Source organism: Plasmodium relictum, assembly GCF_900005765.1.
Source record: "Plasmodium relictum strain SGS1 genome assembly, chromosome: 8".
NCBI lineage: Eukaryota > Apicomplexa > Aconoidasida > Haemosporida > Plasmodiidae > Plasmodium > Plasmodium relictum.
The window spans coordinates 929,792-945,204 of NC_041686.1; the positions used below are offsets into that span (position 1 = coordinate 929,792).

Genomic DNA, 15,413 nt, shown 5'->3' on the forward strand with positions numbered 1-15,413 from the left:
AACATAAGAAATCAAAAAAATTGTCAAATATTTGCTTTTAAGTATTTATGCGTAAAAGGAGCTCTGTAAAGGTGAGACGTTAATGATTTAGATCTCTCAAGCATTTTCGCATAATTGTCTCTCATTGTTAGATCACTCTTTAAACTATTAGAACTATTTACATAGTTTCTACTAGTATTACTGTTTAAATCATTTATATCTAGTGCTCTAGAATATCTATTAGTATATATATTTAAATTAGATTCTACTGATTTTGCAATGTTTCGTGAAAAATTACTCATATTATCAATATTTAATGGTGTGCTGCTATTATTATTTCTTTCTAAGATGTTATAGTTATTTTTATTATTCATATAATTTTCTTTTGCAGAATTATTTCTGTATCTTATATTAAAATCTTTATTTTCAAAATCACTAACTGCATTATAGGAATCCTCTTCAGCATTTGGTTTTTTGATAGTACTTATAATAAAACTACTATTATTATTTGTATCTACCGTGTAATTCTTTTTATTATCAAATGGACTGTATTTATTTAATGAAATATCATAATTATAATTTTTTCCGTTGTTATTAATAAATTTCCCTATACTCTGATTTTCATATGAATTTCTATTAAAAGTTTCTTTTTGAGGAACATTTTGATTTAGAAGTATTGAGCTCATTCTTCTTGCAACGTATTCATTATGTGAAAGAGAATTTTTTAAATGATTGTTAATAATTTCTTGCTCGGCCTTATCTATATTTTCTAGGACGTTATTAATTGAATTTGTGGCATTTTTATTGAATAAAGTTTCTGTATTTTTCTTTGAATTACCATTAAATTTAGAGTTACATGCATTCATGTTATTTATAACCATTTTTAATTCATTAGTATTGCGATCAGACATTACTTCTTTATTTAAAAATGTTTTATTCTTATCATATTTATCATTAATATAATTGCAATGAGAAATATTGGAATTAAATTTACTATTATCTTCTTCATAAAAACTTTTCTTATGAATATTTTCATTAATTATGTTAGTTAAATTATGAGTATTGCCGTTTATAGTGCTTCGATGATTACTTTCACTTCTTTCGTCCTCTATTTTTTCATAATGCGTTTTTCTCCTTAAATAATCCACCTTTACTTTATCATTAAATAAATTTTTCTCTCCTAGATGAATATCATGTAAATTCCCCAAATTACTCTTTCTATTATTATAATAATTTAAATCATCATTTATATTTTCAATACTGTTACAATATGTGCTATTAGTTTCCTCCTTATTATTACAATATATATTACTTTTATTATTTAAATGATAGTCTTTGCTAAATTTTCTGTAATTATCATAAAAATTATCTTCATTATGACTATTTCTTTTTTCTTTTTTTAAATTAATGTAATTTTCATAACCATTATTTATTTGATTATCATCACTTACATCTTTTAAAATATTTACATTTACATCATTAATATTGCCATGCTCACTTCTATCAACAAATTCGTGATTATTGTTATTATTATATATATGTTCATTCAAAATATTTCTATCATTATCAGTATAACTATTTTTTCTTTTTAAATTATGATATATATCATTTTCATTTAAAATCATATCTAAATCATTATAGTCCTCATTGCTCCTTCTGTTTGTATTTAAATCTCTTTTTTGTTTGTCTTCTTCAGAAAAAACACGTAAGTTATAGATTTTATTTTCATAACTACTAATTCCTCTATTAATTTCATTCATTAATTCTAAGTTTATTCTCATAAAACATTTTTTATCATTAAAATTAAATGAATTATCATTTTCAATTAGACCCTTTCGAGAATATTCATAATATATCTGCTTTGCCAATTCTAAGATATAGTTTTTATTTTGGCTTTCATTAATTACTATTTTCTCATCAATTTTTTTCAGTTCAGACAAGGCTAAAATAATATCATTTGTATCAATATTTTTATATATATCATCATTTATATTTTTTATTTGACTTCCTAAAATTGCCATTATACTATAATTATTTTTTTTATTACTTAGCTCATTAAAATCAACACTTTCATTTTGAAGCTTATGTTTATCAACTAATAAAGATAAAACATTGTTAATTTTATATTTTTCATATATTTCACTATGATAATAATTTAACTTTAGCATTTTCATTTTTATTAATAAGAATTTTTTTTTTTTTTTATCATATCCTTCTGAGATAATTATTTATGCTAATGTGTATTTATAAAAAAAAACAAAAATTCATTTGTGAATGCGTATGCATTTGTATCAACACTAAAATTAAGAAATGCTACTAATATAATTATTAAAAAAAATTAACAAAAAAAAATATATATTTAAAATAATTAAATTTTTATTTATGTATATTTAAATATAAAAATAATAAAAAAAAAAATTATTTTTTAAGAATATACATAAATATATATATATATATTTTTCATTTTTAACATATAAAAATCTATTTAAAAAAAAAATAATAATAAACTATATGAACTATTTCTTTAATGCTATGTTTATTATTTTTAGGTATTTGAAATGAACGAATATGTTTTTCATTAATTTCTTGATGTTTATATATTAAAATATTTACATTTTAATGTTTTAAATGTTAGGAGTAACAAAAAAAAAAAAAAAAATAATAATAAAATAAAAAAATAATATAATATAAAAGTAAAAATAAACTATATTACCGAAACTTATATAAAAAAAAAAAATATAATAATATATATTAAAGTATCTCTTTAAAAATGTTTTTATTATAATATAAAAATTGTATATTACACGTATTTTATAATATTTTAAAAAAAAAAACTAAAATAGCATAAATAAGAATGAGAAAAAAAAAAAAAAAAAAAAAAAGCTAAAATTGAAATAATGGTAATATAAATATAAAAAAAGAAAATTATGAACAATTAATAATTTCAATTTTTTTTTCTTTTTTTTTTTATTAATAGTGCATAATTTAATTAAATTATGAAAAACAAAAATTATATATATATATATCAATTAAATAATATTACAATTTTACAATTTGTTTAGTTCATATTGCTCATATTCATCACTTGCTGATAAATAAGTACTTGCTAGTTGAACGTATTTAGGTGTATTTCTCTTTTTTACAAAGAAATTGTTATATAATTTACGTTTTTTTTTATAGGCTTTGTATGTAAATAATAAAATTAAGAAAATTGCATACAAAAATATGGCTGCAACCAATGCTTTTTTCCCATTTTCTCGGTGTTTTTTACTTAATAATAAACTTTCTTCATTTAAATTGATCATAAGAAATATTATTGACAGAAAAGCAACACATGCTGCGTCGATAAAAATAAGTATATTAAAAAACATGCTCATTTTATCGCTATTTAGGATTAATAAGCGAATTTTTTTTTTTTTTCTAACATATATATATTAGAAATATTTAGGTAAACAAAATTTACAATATGTTTTGTATAAAAATAAAAAATCTATATAGATTGTGTAAATTAACTCTTGTGTTAAAATTTGATCTTAGAATATATATATATATATATAATTTTCATTTTAAGTTTGAAAATAGTTTTTCGATATGTTCATTAAAAACTGCAGAACGTATAGGCATATCAATATCATAAAATGGATTCTTCAATATAATGTCACTATACAATTCATACACCTTTTTTAAATAAGAGTTCACCTCAATATTTAAGTCATCTTTGTGTACTATAAATATTTTAATACCTGTTAATGTATCGTAACATTGGATTTTAAATCCATCTCCTTCAATTGTTTCTATACCTTTTTTTTCTAATAATTTAAAGATATTGTTTTTTTTTTCATTTAATGAATGTACATTAATTTTTTCAGAAATAGTAGAAATACCATGCAGCATAGAAGCAAGTCTTATTTCTTCATTACTATTTAATTTTATTTCTTCACTGAAATGCTGAAAAGAAGTTTTTATAAAATTGTTGATTCAAATAAAAAATAAAAATTAAAATTAGATTTAGAAAAAAATATTCAAAATTAATTCAAAGGAAATTTCTAAAATGCTTATGCAATAAACAAGTTTATAAAAAAATATAAAAAATATAAAGTATATATATATAATTATTTTTTTTTCTTTTTCAAGTTAAAAATCCAGTAAATATATATATAATTTATTTTCTTAGTCAAGAAAAAAAAAATAATTTTTTTTTCAAATCATTTAATTTTTATATAAAAAGTAAATTAAATATAAAAAAAAAAAGATAGAAATATTATTATTAGCTTTTAAAAAGTGAATATAAAAAAATAAAAAATATATTTTCTTAAAATGTGTGTAATTAGGGTAAATATATATAGCTAAATACCTTTTGATAAACTAAAGTACCATGCTGGTTATTGACATAAAGAGAATACATTTTAGTTTTTTTATTTCAATTCCAATTATCTTGAAATTGTATAGATTTATGAAATATAATAAATTAATTCTTTAATTTTAATTTCTTTCCTTTTTTTTTTCTTTTTTTTTTCTCTTTTTTTTTTTCTTATTTCATAATTATACAATTAAAATTTGAAAACATATATTAATTTATAAAGTTTTATTAACATTTATTACTTTTATTAATATGTGAACATAAAAAAATAAAAAAAAGATTTAATAAAAAATTGCAAAAAAAAAATAAATAGAAAATTTTTGTAAAGGTTCACATAAAATGTTTCATAAAAATACCATAAATTTTTTTTTTTTAGTAGAAACTATAATTTGTAAATTTCTTTAAAAAAAATAAAAAAAGTTCATAACTTTCTAATATTATTTTTGTATAGATAATCTTGAAGTACGAACTTTTTAAATAATATCACATTCAACAAAAAAAAGAAATTTTAGTCGAGTAAAAATAAAAAAATTTTAATAGAAAAGTACTTTAATAAATATTTAAAAAAAATTTTTTTTTTTAATTATTAATTATAAAAACATATATATATAAATTTTTTAACATTTACATTAAATTTTATATCTTTGTATTTTTAATTAAATAAAGGTTATTTAATAGGAAAATGAATGTTAATAGTATTATTGAAGAAGTACAGGCAATAAAAGTTTTGCCTCATATGATGTTTAATGCATCAAAACTTAGTAAGTAGAAAATATTTAATTAAAATTATATGTCGATATCATTTAAATAGAAAAAGAGGAAAGGTTATATATATTTTTAACAAATAAATAATGAATAAAAATGTTAACATTTTTAAAATTTTAAATATGATTTATAAGAGTTTTTATTTGCAATAATAAACATATATATATATACATATCTTTTATTTATAATAATATTTTAAAACAACGCAAAAAAAGAAAAAAAAGCATTCTCTTTTTGACGTTCCTATTAAATATTATTTTAATATATATTATTAAATAAATATATGCATTTTAATTTATATATATATATATATCTTTTTTTTTTTAGAGGTGTTAAATGATTATGTAGATATTGCTTTTGAAAACAATGAATATTTTGATAACGAAGTTATGCTAACGTTGTTAAGATTATTCTGCCTTTATCCGCATTGTTATGATAGAATGGCAGTTAAAAAAATTTTGATATGCGTTTTATATAATATAAATGAGATTGATATGAACATATATCTTAGTTTAATAAATTCTAATTTATATGATGAAAATATAAAAAGTGTTGTATATTTACACGATTTAATTAAAAAATGCCAATTTAAAAAATTATGGACTTGTATATACGATAATGATTCAGATAACAATTATGATTATTCCTTTTTAAAAAATAATAATAATTTTACTTTTAATATTAGAAAATATATTTTAAATTCAATTTCTCTAAGTTTTGAAAATATTAGTTTAAAAAAAATGTCTGAATATTTAAATATTGAGGATTTTTCAGAAATTGAAAATTTTTTAAAAGAAAATAAATGGACTATTAAAAAAATAAACTACAAAGGTGAAGAACAGTATATTTGTTGCAACGGAAATATTGAAAATATTCAACATAAAAAAAGTATTAATACATATTTTAACGAAGATAATATATCCTCCTACATAACTAAACTAAATAATTAAAACTTTTATATTTTTTTTTTTTTTTTTACATTTTGTAATTATAATTTTTTATATACTAAAAATTTTTTTTTTCTTGCTTTGTTTAATATTATTTATATAATTTAATTAATAAGAAAAAAATATTGTTACTATAGGAGATTTTATATAAGTTTAAATTTTAATTATTATACTTATGAGATTAAAAATATAAATAATAAGGAAATAGGAACAGTCTGATAAAAGATATTTATAAATTAAAAAAAAAAAGAACATAATAATAAAAAAATAAAAAAAAATTTTTTTTAAATTTTTATCATTTTTTATATACATGTATTTATAATATACTTTATGAAATTTATCTTAGTTTTTATTTTAAAATTGTATTAACCAAAAAAAAAAAAAAAAGAATTATTCATTTTTATACTAGTAAAAATAAAATGAAATAAGAATTTTTTAAAAATCCACTTTTCTTTTTTAAATTTGAAATTATAAGAGCTGGATGATTTTATTAAAATATTAAATGAAAAGATAAATACTTCTGTATGTTTTTTTTTGAAAATTAGGAAATGATAGAATATTTGTTCTTTCTTTTATTAAAACTTTTTAAATAAAATCTTAAAAAGTTATGTAGACATAATACAGAAAAATCCTTAGACAATATAATTATAGGATAATTATATTTCATTATAACGTTTTATCAATATATATATGCTATATTTCTCCTTTAAATGAAAAAATATTTTTATATATTTTATATTTTTCACTTTAGACTTTTTGTTTTTTTAAATCAACAAAGTTTATCTAAAAAAATTCTTATTTATTCAGTGATAAAAGAAGAAAAATTCTCATGATAATATAGTTTTTTCTTTTTGATATACAGAGGCATGTAATGTAATTTTTGATAACACCACTATTAAAATAAAAAAAAAGACAAATGACACTTATACATAATACATCATTTTTTTTTTTAAATTTAAAAAAATTAAAAAAATGTTCTTATTTTTCCATTTAGAATTTATTTTTATAATAAATTTAGTACTAAGCATAGCTTTTAAATAATTTTTAAGTATGTATTTCAAACTACAAAAGCATACAATAATAATTGAATACATGCAGAACTAATTTTGTCTAACAATGTATATTTCATGTTATTTTAATTTTTTAATTTTATGATTTGTTCTTATAAACATAATGTTTCATTTTGCTATATAATTTCAATTGTTTTAATTTCCCTGAACTATTAAATATATATTAAACATAACTATGCATTTTAAATTAACTATATATACAAAAAAATATATATATACGTATATATCAATATATAAAAAAAATTAAATATATATATTTTAATAAAACATTTGCTTTCTTTTACAGCTTTTTAAAATAATAAATTACTTTAGTTATAACAAATAATTTTATTCTCATTAAGAAAACGGTAGTTCTATATAATTTTGTTGAATTTAAACATTTTACATATATTCTAGCACATACTTATTTTGCTTTATTATATTTTACTTATTTTTCATTCTTCGTATATAAATATATATTATTAGGATTTATTTGTTCATATTTAATTTCATTTCTTATTTTTTTAAGCATTCTTTTATTTCATCTATCTTGTTTTTATATAATTTCTTACCTATTGAAGAGATTTTTTTTTTTTTCAGATGATATTTAATGATATTTTTTTAAACTTTATTTTAAATTCTATCTAAAATAAAAACATAGAACCTTTGGGATGTTTTATTTTTTTATTTTTAACTATTTACATTTTTATTTCCTTTTACATAAATATATTTATTTTGTTATTTTACCTACATATATAAATACAGATGTTTCCTTTTTTTTTTTTTTTTTTTAATTTTGCTTTCTATTTTCTTTTTGTTAACAAAATTATAAATATATAAATATTTCTTTTTTCATTTTTCTTTATTCTATGTTTATATTTTATTAATAATTAGTATTAAATATATAAATTTAGTGTTTTGCATCCTGTAACTTTCTTTTCCTTATTTTTTTTCATTTTTTTTTTTTCTTCTTTTTTTTTCTTTTTTTTTTCCTTTTTTTTTTTTTTGTTTTTTTTAAAAAGATTAGTTAAAGATGTTAAGGATAGCAACTATGGTTAATTATATATAATTTTGTAAAAATACATTAGGAGTTTTTTTTTTAAATATGTTTCAAAAAAAAAACTTGATAAATTTGAATAAAATATGAAATGTAATTTTAAGATAGATAAAAAGAGAAGGCAGTTAAATACAAATAATTCAAATTCATTAAACAAAAGAAGATATTTCTCAAATGATTATACTGATAATGATAAAAAAATGAATAATAAAGCAAAAGAAAATAAATTTTATAAAGGTTTTATGTCGAAAAAGTCAAAAAATTATTCTAATGATGAAAAAAATGAAAAAACGGAAAAAATGTGTTTTGAAAATTACACAATTAATACGAAAAAAAATGAAAATAAGTATCAAGAGAAAAAATATAAAGAAAAAAACATGTTTAACAAAGTTGATGAATATTCATACAGAAAATATTATTGTAAATCAAGTAACTATTATCAAGAGAAAGAAAATAATTATACAGACAATAATTATAACATAAAAAATACATTTAATACAAATAATGAGAAAAAGAATTCTTCATATATTAAAAAAGGAAATAGAAATAAAATAAATGAGGAAATTACAAGAAAAAATTGTAAAAGTGAATGTGAAGAAAAACATTTTGAATCTTATAATAACTTTAATAATCAAAGACCAATTCCTAATACAGAAAATATGCATATAAAAGTAAATGAAAATGTTATAAATAAAAATAGTATGAATTTATCAAATTATAATTTACAAAATGTAGAATTTTTATCAGAGACTAATAGAAATAACAATATGTATATGTATGAAGATGATATAAAAAATCTTAATAAATTTGAGGAAAACTATGAAAACAATGAAAGCAAAATAAAAATTCAAAGCACTCATGAGAAAGATACAACTAACTCATTTAATAAAAAAAATGTAGAAATGCATAAAAATAAATATCAATTAAAAACAAAAACAGGAATTAATATTAACAGCTATAATTATAACATGAATAATGTTAACTGCAATAGCTATAATAATAATTATAATAATGATAACTGTAATTATTATAACAATGAAATTTATAATAATAATAATTATAATAATGAATATTATAATGATGAAATTTATAATAATGATAATTACAATAATGATAACTGTAATTATTATAACAATGAAAGTAATAATAATAATAATAATAATAATAACAATAATAATTGGAGTAATAATCTCTACAATAATAATAATTGCAATAATAGTAATCATAACAATAATAATTATAATAATACAAATTGTAGTGAAGATATTTATAATAATGATAATTACAATAATGATAACTGTGATTATTATAACTATGAAAGTAATAATAACTGTAATAATAATTATAGTAATATTTTGAATATTAATTATGATGATAGCAAAAATATTAAGTATAAGAATAATTACAATTATAATAATTATTATAATAAAAATTATAAATTTCATAAAAATTGTAAAAATAATGATAAATATTCATACAATTATTTGCATCCTAGAGGAAAATATGAAGAAAATCAAAATAGTGGAGCTTTAGGATATGAAATAAATAAACCAGATGAAAAAATTAATGAAAATAATAATAAAAGGGTTAGTAGCAAGTTAGTTTATAGAAATAACGGATATTGTTTTTCGAGGTATGAAGAAAATGTGCATACATTCAGTAAAGAAGATAATATAAATAATAAAAGGAAGGATAAGGAAATTTTTGAAATATATAACGAAAATCAAAAAAAAATATATGAAAACGATAATATTTATAATAATTACAAAAACCATAAAGATATTACTATAAGCGAAAATAAATATATAAAGGAAACAGAAAAAAAAGCAACAAAAAAGGGTAATAACAAAATGAAACATCATAATTATTATAAAAGTAATAATATTAGCGATTATGGAAAGTACAATAATGATAAAAATTATAACAATATATATAATAACTATAATAATAATTATAATAATAGGAATGATTTCGATTTATATAAACATGAAGAAAAAAAATATAAAAATAATGAAAATAATATTAAGATAAAACCAATTTTATATGAAGATACCAAAGAAAATCATTGGAAAACAAACAAAAAAGTGTTATTAACAGAAGATACTAGAAATAATGCTCAAAGTAATATAGAAAAACTATCCATTTATAAATCAAGAAATGAAATAATTGAAATGATAGACAAAAATGATATCACTTTTATACATGGAGAAACAGGTTCAGGAAAATCGACATGCGTACCTAAATTTTTATTTGAAGAAAATTTAAAAAAAAAAAAAAATATAAACATTATTATTACTGAGCCAAGAAGGATTGCATGTATCTCCTTATCAAAAATATTATGCGAACTAACTAAAGAAAAATTAGGAGAGAAAATTGGCTACAGAATTTCTGGAGAATCTTTATATGATAATGAAAAAACAGTAATTACATATATAACAATTGGATATTTATTTAAGTTATTCTTACATCATAAAAATATATATAAGAAGTTTACACATATTATCATTGATGAAATACATGATCGTAGTATATTACTGGATATTGTTTTATTATTTATAAAGTTGTATTTACATAATAAAAAAAAAGAAGAGAAAATGTTTAAATTAATTATTATGTCTGCAACTATGCAAAGTAATTTGTTTTACTCATATTTTAAGCATGATAACATAAAGATGGATTCAATATTTATAGGAACAAAAATATATAATATTGATACCTTTTATATTGAAGATATTATAAATTATACAAAATACGAAAATTATTCATCAAAAATATGCTCATATGAAAATGAAAAAAATATGAATAGTAATAATGTTTCAAATAATAAAAAGGATCATATAAATGAAAGTGTCATAGAATTTATACTTAGAAAAAAAAATTGTAAAAAGTTACATTTATCTAATAGCTCAGAAATGTTATTACATAAAATAAAAAATGAATATGATAAAAATATTCATATGTTTAATAATAAGAATACAGAATATTCAGAAAATAGAGATTTAGATGTAGATGAAATAATTCCAGCAAATGTTTTTTCAAATATATCGAATCTTTGTCTTGAATTAGTTTATAATTTATGTTTAAAGGGAGATAGTGTTTTAATATTTTTATCAGGAATGCAAGATATAACAGATATGTATCATCAGCTAAGTATATTAATAAATAATTCTCATAATTATAGTATAAAGTTTAATATTTACATGCTACATAGTTGTTTATATGATAATACTATTCATAAATTAAAAGGAAACGATACAGATATAAATATATTCTTATCATCAAACATAGCTGAAAGCTCAATTACTATACCTAATGTAAGACTAGTTGTCGATTTTTGTATACAGAAAAATATTGAATATAGTGCAAAAAAAAAGGCACATATTTTAGTAAAAAAATGGATAAATAAATCATCAATGGAACAACGAAAAGGAAGATGTGGAAGAACATGTCATGGTATTTGTATAAGAATGATAAGTAAGCATTTTTTAAGTTTACTAAGAGATCATAAGATATCCGAAATATACACACATAGCTTACATTTGTTATACTTATATATTTTAAAAAGTATGTGTGTTTTAAATAATTTAATAAATAAAAATAATTCTGCTAGTGATAATATTAACAGTAATAATAAATGTAATTACAAAAAATTAACTATATACGATGTATTAAGTATGATTATTGAAAAACCATCAAACAAAAAAATAAAAAGTACTAAGTACGAATTAGAGAAAGTTAAAGCTATAATTAAAATAAGAAATAAATTAGTTATATCTATTATTGGACAAATTATGATTCGATTTAATTTAACTATTAATTTATGCAGATTATTATTATATGGAATAATATTAGATTTAACATTTGATTCAATTATTATAATTAGTATATTAAATACTAATGATATTTTTCCTACTTTTAATCTATATTCATCAAAGAATATTTACTCCTATGGTGTTTCATTAGAATTATCATTAAAACAAAAGAATTATTTTGACGGAAATACATATTCTGAACCAATTATGTTAAGAAATGTTTTTTTAGAATGGTTATGTGTCTTTTTATTATATATTCAGTCATTAAAAAATGAAAATAAATTTAATAAAAAAGATTTAAAAAGCTATTACATTAATACATGTACGATTATGAATAAAAAAAATTACATTAATGCAAAAAAGCTATTGTGTGTTATAAATGGAGTTGAAAACTTATGTAGAAAAGTATTAAAAATATTAAACAAAAATAGTAATGCTTACAGATCGTCCATCTATTTATTAGATCTTTTAAGAGGTAATATTTATGAGCATGTAAATGCTCAAAATGTTTTTAACATAATTACCAAATATGCTTATTATGATTATTCCAATCAAAATCTTTACTTAAAATTTTTGTTTTCTTTATCATTTACTCCTTTGTTTATACATGGAACTCCAAATCTACCACTAAAAGACTTAAATGATGGGAAAAAAAAAAGTAAAAAATTATTAAATGTATTAAATTTTTTGGAAGAAAAGAAATTAAATATAAAAAATTGTATTTATTTTAGTGGTGTATATATATTTGATATCAATATTTTAAAAAAAGGTCTATATATTATGTGTCCATTTTTATCTTTTGATGTTTATCATAATAGAAACATTTATTTCATTCATTTCAATAATAAGGGAATCAATAATTATTTGAATACTTATCAAAATAAAAAGGCTAATAGTTCTATTTTTAATATAAAAAAAGATAGCAATAATACTACTGTTCATAATAACGATACCTGCGACAATGTTGAAAATTACAATTGTGATACCGATATGATGATTGAAAACTATTTGAATCCCAATAATAATATAGATAATTATAATCAAGCTAAGAGATCTTTAAACAGCAATAGCCTTATTAACTATTTTTCTAGTCCTTTATCAAGAATAGTCAATATAAAAAATTATCAAGAAATAATTGAAAAAATAAAAAATGAATTAATTTGTATGTATAATAATAATGTAGAAAAAAATATTTTTACTAATTTCTATAACAACGTTCTTAATTTAATTCAGCCAGTCAATGCTATTTTCCCTGTTTATATAAATCAAAACGATGAAATTAATAATTTATCATTATGTACGAATGTCATTAACATGTTTTCTAATGGTAAATGGACTTTTTCTCTTCCTTTATATAACAATAATAAAAATTCAAATGATATTAGTGATTACTTTAATCATAGTTACGAAATAAAGAAACCTAAACACTTGTTTTTAGTTAAATGGATGCTACTTAATACAGATAATTATAAAATAAAAAAAGATAAAAAAAAAAATAGTAATAATGGTAATAATGAAGAAAGCAAAAATATTAACTGTGAAAAATATAATGAATTAAATCAAAATTATAACTCATCTTTATATAAAGAGAATTCTGAAAAAAATAATAATCATCTTGATAATGATATGATAAATAATAACAGTGGTAATAATTATATGAAAAATTCCATAAACAAAACTAATCAAAGATATTTTATGAAAGATGAAAAAATTAATAATGAAAACTATCTCGAGTTTAAAAATAAGCAAGTAAATGATGATAAACATAATAATTGTAATATGTACATGAATAAATATCAAAATAAAGATAAAAAAACAAAACTGAAAAAAGAAAATAGAAAGTTAAGAGAAAATGAAGAATATAATAGTTATTGTGAAGTAAAAAGTGGACAGTGTGAAGAAGAATGTAATAAAGACGACTATTATGATAATAGTAATGATTATGAGAATAATAAAAATGAATTAACATATGATTCAAGTTCAGTATGTAGTGAACATAATAAAAAAATGAAACAAAAAAAAATGAAATGTAATTTAAATTTCAGATCAGTTTTAGGCTTTTTATCATTATGCCCATTTACTTATGATACACAAAAAAATATTTATGAAAATCAAACTTCTGATATTTATGCAGTTTGCTCAAGTATTGATTATAGCTGCACTAATAATGCATATACTTGGGTTAATTATGCTACAGTTATTCCAAATAAGTATTTTTTAAGTTTTTTCTTATGCTCTATGCCCTATCATGATAATGTTATTTTTCAAACAAGAACAAATCTATTTAACACTGATATCTTATCTGTGAACATATTCGATTCAAAAGAAATATTATTTAAAAATATCAAAAAGAATAAAACTAAAAATAAATTAAATGATTCTTATTCATGCATAAATAATACAATTATAAACAAACATGATTTACTAAGAATAAATTATGTTAGACATGTTCTATCTAAAATTTTATTATCATTTACTTTACAATATAATAATTTTGAAGATAAAGAAAATAATAATCTTATTAAACCAAATAGCAATAATGATATTACTATGAAAAACATAGATAGTCATAATTTATATAATTTAATATCACATTCTTCAAAAAATGAAAAAAATGAATTATATCAAATAGAAGAACCTAATTTAAATCAAAAGAAAATTAAAAATAATGATATCGAGTCAGAAGAGGTGGAAGAGGGTTATTTCAGTGAAAATGATATAATAAGTGATATTGAGGAAAATAATGTATTAAAAGAAAATCTATATTTAAAAAAAATTGTTCAAAATATGATAGATGAAAATAATACTGAAAAAATAAATTATGATAACTATAATATAGAGAATTCAGATGATCATTTTGATTTAAGCTACTTATATGAAGATGAAAATTTGCAAAATTTAAATGAACAGTGGAATGATTGTAAAGGTGAAGATCTGATTAATAATTATGATTATTTATATAATTTTTTAAGAAGTGAACAAAACTCTTATATATCCAAAAATATTAAAGAAAAGACATTAAATTCTATTTCAACAGTAAAAAGTTGTTATTTAAATAATAGTTTTTCTGTACATATTTTAAATTCGATTAATGCTTATATCAATTCAAATTCAGAAGAATTTATATTTTTTCAGCCAATTAATTTTTCATCAATACAAAAAATTAATTTTCAGTTAAGATCTATCTATTATAATGAATATTCAAATACTAAAAAATTTTAAACAAATAGTTAAATTATACTTCTAAAATATATATATATATTTAAGGAAATATAATAGTAAATGTACATTATTATAAAATATATTTGTTATATACTATTATTATGAAATAATTAAATTTTTTTTCTTATTTAGTGAAAATAAATTAAAATAAAAATTAAAGACTAAAAAAAATTTTTTTTTTTTACATTCACCATTATTTACTAATAAAGGTAATATAATATT

The 15,413-nt window shown here is 18.2% G+C and overlaps 5 protein-coding genes across 5 annotated transcripts; 2 read left to right on the forward strand and 3 right to left on the reverse strand.

Moving 5' to 3' along the window:
* Positions 1 to 23: 23 nt before the first annotated feature.
* PRELSG_0824800 (conserved Plasmodium protein, unknown function) lies at positions 24 to 2,153 on the reverse strand (the record flags this gene model as incomplete). The annotated part of the gene is made up of 1 exon (XM_028676324.1): positions 24 to 2,153. The coding sequence occupies one exon, from the start codon at positions 2,151 to 2,153 to the stop codon at positions 24 to 26; it is 2,130 nt and encodes a 709-aa protein (XP_028532825.1).
* An 873-nt stretch (positions 2,154 to 3,026) lies between these two features.
* Positions 3,027 to 3,356, reverse strand: PRELSG_0824900 (conserved Plasmodium protein, unknown function; the record flags this gene model as incomplete). The annotated part of the gene is made up of 1 exon (XM_028676325.1): positions 3,027 to 3,356. One exon carries the CDS (start codon positions 3,354 to 3,356, stop codon positions 3,027 to 3,029), a length of 330 nt encoding a protein of 109 aa, XP_028532826.1.
* A 184-nt stretch (positions 3,357 to 3,540) lies between these two features.
* PRELSG_0825000 (trafficking protein particle complex subunit 4, putative) lies at positions 3,541 to 4,384 on the reverse strand (the record flags this gene model as incomplete). Its single annotated transcript, XM_028676326.1, has 2 exons — positions 3,541 to 3,927; positions 4,334 to 4,384. 2 exons carry the CDS (start codon positions 4,382 to 4,384, stop codon positions 3,541 to 3,543), a joined length of 438 nt encoding a protein of 145 aa, XP_028532827.1.
* Positions 4,385 to 5,021: 637 nt separating this feature from the next.
* Positions 5,022 to 6,054, forward strand: PRELSG_0825100 (SAC3/GNAP family-related protein, putative; the record flags this gene model as incomplete). The annotated part of the gene is made up of 2 exons (XM_028676327.1): positions 5,022 to 5,100; positions 5,432 to 6,054. 2 exons carry the CDS (start codon positions 5,022 to 5,024, stop codon positions 6,052 to 6,054), a joined length of 702 nt encoding a protein of 233 aa, XP_028532828.1.
* Positions 6,055 to 8,243: 2,189 nt separating this feature from the next.
* Positions 8,244 to 15,191, forward strand: PRELSG_0825200 (DEAD box helicase, putative; the record flags this gene model as incomplete). Its single annotated transcript, XM_028676328.1, has 1 exon — positions 8,244 to 15,191. The coding sequence occupies one exon, from the start codon at positions 8,244 to 8,246 to the stop codon at positions 15,189 to 15,191; it is 6,948 nt and encodes a 2,315-aa protein (XP_028532829.1).
* Positions 15,192 to 15,413: the final 222 nt, after the last annotated feature.